At 46.4% G+C, this 9,320-nt stretch overlaps 1 protein-coding gene across 3 annotated transcripts in view; it reads right to left on the bottom strand.

Moving 5' to 3' along the window:
• Window positions 1–1,406: 1,406 nt before the first annotated feature.
• Window positions 1,407–9,320, bottom strand: part of CAPZB (capping protein (actin filament) muscle Z-line, beta) — a 46,055-nt gene continuing 38,141 nt past the window's right edge. For 2 of the 3 annotated variants that reach the window (XM_010084639.1, XM_010084638.1), the window contains 3 exons: window positions 6,457–6,522; window positions 5,504–5,580; window positions 1,407–2,278 (listed from right to left, as the gene is read on the bottom strand). In XM_010084639.1, the coding sequence (XP_010082941.1) occupies window positions 2,191–2,278; window positions 5,504–5,580; window positions 6,457–6,522 (231 nt within the window). In that variant the 3' untranslated portion in view covers window positions 1,407–2,190. Of the gene's footprint in view, window positions 2,279–4,162; window positions 4,276–5,503; window positions 5,581–6,456; window positions 6,523–9,320 lie in introns of all 3 variants that reach the window. The other variant, XM_010084637.1, reaches the window with a different exon arrangement.

Raw genomic sequence — 9,320 nt, 5'->3', positions numbered from 1 at the left:
AAATTTAAAAATATATATAAAAAATATTTTTCATTCCCACAGGTGTATCCAAAGCACAGGTCGGTGTGAGGTTGATTTACTCTGTCTCTTAGGCTGGCATCCGGGCGGTGGTGGATGGAAATTGGGGTCGCAGAGAGGTTATTGTCCCTCCGAGGCTGTAACGCAGCCGGTCCCCAGCACAGCAATTCAGGATTTAGCAGGAGCGAGCGTTATACCCCAAGCCTACACGTTTATCCGAGATGAGACGCTTCCATTTTTGGGTTGTGTGCACACAGGCTTTGAAGGAAAACAAACCCCTAAAAAACGTCAGCACACGACAATTAGAACCAGGCGAGAGGAACCGCGAATCTCCCTCCTCCTGGGCCAGCACGCTCCTCACCAAGCTTCGAGAGTTCACGCAAACTCAGCTCCAGCTTCAAAAAAGGAATCTACCGAGAGACAACGATGACAAAATCCCAACACGTTGCCCCTGGGGACCCCGCACGCGTGTGTCTGTCCCAGCTGAGCGGCATTACGGACCGGAGCCCCCCGGGGAAACGCTCTGGCACAGGACCGTAATCGCTGGCAGATATCTGGATGGGAAACAGGTCACGTTAGAAAAGCAAAATCAGAGCGTTAATCAATATTAATGCCAAGAGTCTCAGTCTGCAGGGGGTCACCCCAAGGCTCGTTCCCATGGGCACGGCCAGGCAGAGCCCAGCAGGTTTCTGCTTTCTCCGTTTTGCCAGGATTAAGTTTGTCACAGCCAAAGCAGCAGCAGGCACGAAGCTGTGCCCGGTCCCTCTGCCCACCGAGGCTTTAAAGAGGGGGACGGTCCAGACAAGGGTCACAGATCACCCAGGGACCGAGCAGAGGAGCTTTCGGGCGAGCATCCATGGTCGGAACCGTCCGCCTCCAACGCCACGTGAACCCAACGCCTCTCCTCTGCCCGCCAGCACGTTTCAACACACCAGTTTCCCCTCCAACTATTTCTATCACACCCAGTAAGGCTGGGCTAGTCCTCCTCCTCTAAATACGTCTGCCCCGCGCTTGCTGGATGCCCGAAGCCTCGATCCCAGCAGCGGGATGCCGACATTCCCGTGCCATCAGCCCGCTGGGTTTCCACGATGCTGAGTAACGCAGCTGCGCAACGCTCCATACATCCAACCCGCTTTCAAACAAGTTTCAGCTGATGTGGATGCAAGAGAAAGAAAAAAAAAAAAGGCAAAATAAAGGTTCCTCACTTTCTGTGGCCATCTAATCCCGCAGATGGTTGGGTTACCCTTTTTTTTCTCCAGGACACCTCTGCCTGCCTCCAGCCGGAGCGATCGCTGCCCGTTTGGAGGAAGGAAAGCATTTACAGCACAAACCCCCCGTCACGCTGCAAGGAAGGAAAGAGAAATGAGGACACCAGCCGCACACGCTGCTTCCTGGGATTTTATTTTTATTTTTTGTTTTAGGTTTTTTTTTTTTTTAATTTTTTTTTTTTAGTATGGAGGCTCAAGTATCAGATGTAGATTCAATTTAAGCTTTACAAAAAAAACAAAACAAAACAAAAAATCGAAACAAAAACCCCTTTTGCATTCCATAAAAATTGACAGAAAAGCGCCTTGGAACCAGGCTATAGAAGAGCAGAACTTTCAGCAGGTCTCCTAATCAACGTCTCCTTGCAGATCTGGTTTAGTCAGTATAGTACAACACCGAGGAACACCCTCTCTTCCCTCCCTCCCACCAGCCAGCCCCCGTTCCCAGCCCCCAAACATACGTGGAATAAGTTTTTTCTTTTTTTTCTTTTTTTTTTTCCAGTTCTTCCTCTTTCACACACCACAGTATTTAATAAATTTTTGTTTTACATTTTTTACACCAATGTAACAAAAGGCAGGAAGGGAGGAAAAGACAAACAATGATCCGTGTTTATGCATATAAATGGGGGAGGGTGGAAGAGAGGGGAGGAGAAAAAAAAAAAATATACATGGACTTCTACAGAAACGTAGCCTAAGGTCTCGATAGTAAAATGTGGTGCAAAGTAGGCCTCAGAGACTGAAAAAGTTCGTACAGCTTTATTCATGGGGAGAAGATGGCGTTGCATGGATAGTATCGAATGCAAATCGTGACGTGACAGAACAGAAAAAGGGCAAGGAGGGGGGGATGAGTTTTCTAAGAAAGGAATCTAACGAGTGCATGGCATGTCTTGTTAGCATGAAGAGGATTTTAACTTTGCTGCTTTCTCTTCAAAGCCTCCACCAGGTCGTTTTTAAGAGCTTCTTGTTTTGATTTGTCTGCAAAAGTCTGCACAGACCTGCAGGGAAAGAAGGAAAGGCAAGTCAGCGGTGATGCGTTTGGGGGACAAGGGTTTGGAAGAGGTCTTCTGGCACGGGAGTCGAGAGGAAGGAGAAGCACCTCAGCCCAGGCTCAGAGGAACCAGAACTCAGCTCGTCTGTTTTATACGGAAAGCAGAAGGCGAAGTGAACACTTCGGTGAGTGTATCAAAGCAAACTTCCCCTCTAGCAAGGATGGCACCCAAAGACACGCTGCCCCACAAGTTCCACTCCACCTCCAGTGCCCGGAGGGAAATTCCCAATTTTTTTTTGACGTGATAGGTTGGAAAAACCCCAGTGGAAAAAAACCAGCGAAGGGTGTTAGCGCTCTCGCTCTCCAAAGCACCGTGACCTGAGAGGTGAAGGGCAGAGAACAGCCAGCCTCTAGCCGGGCTGGGGGAGCTCCTGAACCTTTCTGCAGACCGTTCACCCAGGGTCGAGCAGCCGCATCAAAACCTCCCTCCGGCGGGTTCACCAGCGGGGAAAAGCGGCCAGAGGCTCTGTTCTCCAATTTGCTTTTGCAGTTTGTACCTCACCTAGAGGAATCAGTGAATCAAAGCAGCCGGAAAACAACAGAGATACTGTCACAGCTGGATGACTGCAGGGGTTCCCTTTGGCTAAAAGTCTGGTTATAGAAGAAAAGCTCCATCTTTGCGGAGTCATCTTGGCTCACTGCCCCGTGAGACAGTTGCGGAGGAACCCCCCTTTTCAATGGTACAATGAGAAATTTCCATTTTTCAAAAAGCCCTCTTAAATATGATCAGAGAGAATAACACTACTAGACTTTTCAGGAGCTGCTACCGCAGAGGAGCGGTTAGGATCCAGTCTGGTGGGATTTCTCCCCGCATAAACCGTATTTCACACCCTTTTCACATCTCCAAGCTCCCTTATTTTCCCTGGATGCTGTCTCCTGTAAACAAGGCTGCTCTTTGTGTCTACCATTTTTAGAACAGTATTTCCATTCTTTTGTCTCTGGAGACTTCTGCTGCTTTAATAAAAATATATACATTTTATATTTGCATCTGTCCCAGGCTAAAGAAGTGGTTCTTGGCCATTATCAACAAACAGTGCATTTTCCCCTTCGTCAGCTTAATGTGTTTAAGACAACATCTGTAACTCGTTATGAATGGGAGCAGAAGGTTAAACCAGCTCAGGGTTAGTCGCTGCCGTGCGTCCTAGACATTCAGAGCTCCAGAGCAAACGAGAGCATATGAACAAACCCCTTTAGAGGCTGTGCCGAGCACAAGTGGAAATGTTTCAGCAGAGCTTGAGCAGGACTGGATTCAAGCTCCGAAGGGAATTCCAGGTACACCAGACAAACCGGGGATGTGCTTGTGGGGTGAGCTCACTCTTACTCAGAGGTCACAGGAAGTACCAGTCTTTTTTTTTTTTTCTTTTTTTTTTTTTTAAACTTCCAAGATTTAATTCCTTTCTGCAGAGAGGATGCTAAGATTATATGAATTCAATGAAGCGGTGTACCACAGCTGTACAAAACTGCTGGTGCACAAGGGACAGAGTCCCGGGGCTCCTGGATCGAATTGGTCCAAGCTGACACCGCTCTGGGTACGCCGCCACGTGCTCCTTTCTTGCTCCCAAGCTAGAGTGAGTGCAAAGTGTAAGTCCTGCCACATTTCCGAGCGTGAGATTTCAAATGGGGGGGGGAAGGAAGAGGGTGGAGTAATTTAAAATCCAAATCCCAGCATTTAGTTGGCCGTATTAAGAAATAAACCCTTGGGTGAAACACGGCTCAAAGGTCGTTTATCAGTCTGCGGGAGTTAGGGGTTAGTTCTGGGTTATCATGCAGAGGGCTTGGCGGGGTGAGTCCTGGTTTAGTGCTGGCTGTCACACCGCACAGGCAGGGGTACCTGGATTGGTTTAGTTATCAGGCTGGATGTAGATCTGGCGCTGGGTCAACACTTGAGAAAGCTCCCTCTGCAACTGCTTATACTTTTGGTTGTCGGGGATAGCATCAATAGATCTACAGAGAGCAGTTTGGAAACGAGGGAAGTAAACAGGGAAGAAAAGAACAGTCAGAAGAACTCAGTAACACAGAGCTGGTATTCTGGAAACCACCAGCAGCACGCTCAGGAGGAAGAAGTGTAAATACACAGGTTAGAAGAAAGAGGAGGGAGGCGAGAAGAAAAGCCAAAGGCAGGTGCTCTGGATGTTACCAGTTCTGAGCAGATCATCTCAGCGACGCACAAAGTCCCATGACTCAAACTGAGCGATGGGGAGAGACAGGAAATAGATTCAATTACAAAAGCTTCAAGGCAATGTTCACAAGGAATAAGACCGTGTTACATATTTCCTTTGAAATGCTTCCTGGCTAAAGCCCTGCACACCACAAATGAAAACAGACCCGTTATGAAAGCTGGGGTTTGTGAAAAAAACCCCAAACAGCTGCTTTCTCAGAAACTGTCGACTCCCTCTGCCCATGCTGTTAAGAAGGCAGCACAACTATTTAATTAGCACCATTATTCTGTCTTCACTCACATTCTCAGAACAGCAGTATACGTATTTGTGCCACTTGTTTGCTCTGCGGTATCACACTGCGCTAAAGGCTGACGTTTAAAATGAAATGATTTGGCGTCACAGTTCTGTACTTTCCTCTACGAGCATGAGAGCTGCCAGCTTGGGATCTCTATGTAACACTCCTGACCAGAAATGAGCAGGGGTTGAGAAGGACAGTATATTTTCTCTACAGAAAGGCACAGGGGGTTTATTCACTTAATCTGTTCTAGTACACGATATTTTGACCAGCGGTGTTAAGTGAAAAACAGAATTTAAAACAAAGTCTAAATACCACAAACCATTAATGTCATGACTTAATTATGGGACCAACTGTTTTTAAGAATAGTAGAAAGAGAAGTCAGGGTTTAAGTACAGCTTTCAGGACTGTGAAGAATAAAACTCCTAATTAAAAATAATTCTGAAATACAAGTGTTGCTAATTGGGGTATTTTCTTCCTGGGGAGGGAACAAGGGATTAAAACATCCCTTCAAATTTCTACAGTAGAGGTGTTCCCTAAACTCCACAAAACAAAGTTTCCAAAGCATAGTGAGGTGAACAATTAGGGACATGAAAAGACTTTATGTAGGAGAGAGAAGTTCCCTCAAACTAAAGCAGATCAACGCTGGGCTGGGGACAGTGCTAAAGGGGGACAGGGGGAAGCGAAGGGTCCAACAGCCGGCTGCAGAGCCCCTTACCTCAGCCCATTAACGATGTCCTTTGTTTTTCCAAAATAAATCTCATTCAGTGTACTTCTGATTTTGTTTTCCATGTCCTAGAAAAAAAAAAATAAAAAGAAACCAGATCTTTAGTCATTTGGGCCATTTTCAGGAACGGTGCAGTTACACTCTTCTGTATATCCGATGTGTTCATGAAATGTTACAACACACGGTTCAACCCGGTGTGTTCCTACTATTTAAATTCCCATCCAAGGCAGTATGACCCCATCTCTCTGCTCTTACCAAAGAAATAAAAGCTTAGCTCTATTCCTGTCCTCTTCAAACTAATTATACTGTAGGCTACGAGATGTCTTTCCACAAGAGGGCAGGTTCTCTCCAGCTATCAATTGTTCTGCCTTCAGCGGCAGAAAAGGAAAATGCATTTCACCCCAGCCTTCCTCTGGCATTCCCTGGCACTGCACAGACTGTCAGTGGCAAGTCACTCATTTAGCGTAACCAGCAAGTCAATAGTTTTGTGTGTATGGGTACTTGGAATTTGTGAGCTGGCGACTCGTTCATTAAAACTGCATGGCACACAGAGCTAAACAAGCGGCACTTTTTCATCAGGTCGCTTTCACTCAAGCCGAAAACGTAGAAAATGGATCAAAAAAAGCAGTACCCGCCTTCCTTTAATTTCCCAGTTCCTTTAAAAAATGCTTTATAGTTTATTTCAGTTGAGAATTTCCTCCTCTCCTGCCCAAAGTGGCTAGGAAGGATCAAGGAAATGAAGAACACCCTCATACAGGACAGGGCGATGAAAAGCAAACCAGCGCTGCACCCTTCTGAGCGGCTAACGCAATCGCACCCGGCACTCGTCTACATGACCGACACAATAAAGACAAAAGCAAGCACACAACAAAATCCTGAGACACGGGATCAAATATAGGCAGGAGAACCTGCAGCAGGCTCTGCGGAGAATTCTCAGCACTTACCTCTACCAAGCGGCCGATATTGGCTATGTGCGGAGAGGAGTCGCTCACAGTCTCATCTTTCTCCATCTAGAAAAGAAAGAGACAGGTCCATTGAGAAATCTGACAGGAGATGCACGACAGCTTTCCTTACCAAAGAAGGGATGGAAGAAGTGGGTCTCAACATCCTGCAGTAATGATTCTTTCACTGTACAAAGCAGCAGAAATTCCCAGAACTACACAAAGGAGTAGTAACGTATTGAGAAATTCCTAGAACTAGGGAAAGGCTCACATGTTGATAACAGAAACGTAGGGTAATAAAAACCATGAATCAAACCAAAACCCTGCTGTAGATCCCTGGTGCAGACAGGCACTACAACGCTGTCACTCCCTACCTACTAAGGGGCTGCAGGAGATCCACGGGAGTGAACACGGAACGCGACGAGAAGCACAGCAGCCCAGCATGTGGATATGAAAACAAGGTTGTTGGTGATGAGACGCACGCAAGGATGGTGCTGTCAGTTTAACAGCTGCAAACCCTCCCTGCAAAACCAGCTGTTGCTTTTAATCTTCATCTCAAGCACTACTTCCGACCACATGTGGGGCACATTCTCCATTTTCAGCATCTCCCGGAAAAGTTACTTTAGCCATTATCTACCTTCCAGTAAGAGAGGGAAGGTGCAGAGAATAGAAAAACCACAACTACCTGCAAGACTGGTGACGACTTAAACTACCGCAATAATATCAAAAGAGAAATTTGACAGTTTGTAGGTCTTTTTTCTTTTCTTTTCCCCAATCTTTTTATACCAAAAAGCTGAACCAGCATAGAGGGAAGGAAGCACAGAGCAGTAAGCATTGGGGAAAGAAGCAGACCGCCTTTTGCGGTGGAAATTCCAAGTTGGATCAGCTCAAGTGTATAATGATACCATGCTCTTAGCGTAGTATCTGAACAGGAGCCAGGTACCAGAACTAGGTGAGGTTTTTCATCACTAAGATCAAAAATTGGGAGGTGGGACTGCAAAACACAGATTTCATCTGACTTTGCCGATACAGCGTCCATCCGGAGGCCACGGCTGACCATCCCCGTGAACCGTGCCAGGGAAAAGACCCTCTTCCCCAGTGCTCGAGATGAACGTTCTGGCTGGACACGGACAAGCTGCTGAACAACGAACGTCAGTCCCAGGAACCTCAACTGATCTAAGATGTGCTGAGATGGCATGAAAACCAAACTGGGAGAAAAATGTAGTGGGAAGAACAGTCTTCAAAGGGTTTCACTAATCCCACTGAATTCCCTTATCCATCTGTTCATATCCCTCCCTCAGGGTCGAGTTGAAAAATCTGGGCTAGCTACAGGTTTCTTCTAATAAGCCAAGTCTCTAACAGGCTTGGGGAAGCGTGTAATTTCGTTGGAACCCCGAAGGCAAACGATAACCTAGAAGAGGGGGGAGACAGAGAACAAGGATATTTAATTTTTCCTTTAGATTGCAGTCAGATTGTTTACATGTAAGGGAGACACGCTGCCTGGAAAACGGCTCCGGTTGCAGTAGAGGGAGAATATAAATCTGAACTACGCAAACACACATCTACATGCTACGGTGAGTTTGGGAACTGTCAGCAAATTGGCCAAATCTGGGGCAGGCGGGGAGCTGACAGCGGGTCATTGACTTCCAGAGGCTCCCCACTGCGTCTCCTCCACACCTGGATGGGCCGAGCTCATGGGGTAAGAAGCAGAATCTGAAAATAGAATTATTTTTTTTTTTCCTGCAAAACGTATATTATTACATCTCCATAAAAACTGCTGCCAGAAGGAAAACATTTTTATATGCTATAGAAGCCCAGATGTTAGGAGAAGCTGTTTTAATGGAGTTCAGAGTCGGTAAGCAGCCCTGTTATACAAACAGCAGAGTTGTTGGGATTTTTTTAAAGGTTCCTTCCGGTGGCTGTTACTGCACGGACCTAAACAGAAAGCTTAGAGCTGCTTCAATAAAGGGGTTAATTTGCTTGGAGGGGAAATTCCATTCTGGAAGTTGATGTTAACAAGCAGCTCATCTTCCCACTGTCGCTCCCCATCTGCTGTTGAGCTCAGCCAAAAAAACCGAACGGCTCCAGAATGAGCCAAGTCCCAGCTACATGGCTCAGTCGCTCCTCTCCTGTTCGAGATACACCGCTCGGCTTCCTTGCCTCATTTCCCCAGCCATCTGCTGCAAGTCTGACTCAGAGGGAAACTCACTCTTCTGGGTATATGAAGCTCTCGATGGGTGGCTGGTCACTTTGGATGTTTCCTGCATGGAATATAGCAGCTGGTTGGGCTTTCTGTAAGCGTTATTTGGAGGAAGAGTTAATAAGAAAGACAGAAACCTAAGTTGGATGAACATTTTGGTTCATCATGAAGGTGTCTAAAAATACTAGGAAGATAAGAAAGAAACTCATCCACCATTTCGCTCTGAAGAACTTGACGACAACATCCACAGCTGCTCTGGCCACGGAGCGACGTGAAAAATCCCTTTAATGAAACACAAACAGACAATGCGAGCCAAAGGCTCCCAAGCCACAGGTGGTGGGCAAACTGAAGCCTCCAGCTGGAAAATATGTGGAATTATTTGGAGATCAGCAAGGCAAAATTTGGCCTCTCTCTCCAACGCTTATTTCAAACTGTAACTAGATAAATGAAGGCTGTGATCTCTACGGAGCTTGCAGCTTTGGAGAAATCAGCTGAGAACTTACTCATCCTTTCGTGCCTTCACGTATATTTACTCTAACCAGTGTAACCAAAGATATCCCGTATCTTTTACCAAATGGTACATTCAAAACCATGAGCGAAGGCGGGGATGCTACACCAGCCACTAGTCCATATGTGCTCAACTCTTCTCTTTTTCTAACCCAGCTAT

Source organism: Pterocles gutturalis, unplaced genomic scaffold (genome assembly GCF_000699245.1).
Source record: "Pterocles gutturalis isolate BGI_N339 unplaced genomic scaffold, ASM69924v1 scaffold5655, whole genome shotgun sequence".
NCBI lineage: Eukaryota > Metazoa > Chordata > Aves > Pterocliformes > Pteroclidae > Pterocles > Pterocles gutturalis.
This window is presented reverse-complemented; position numbering and strand designations above follow the sequence as displayed.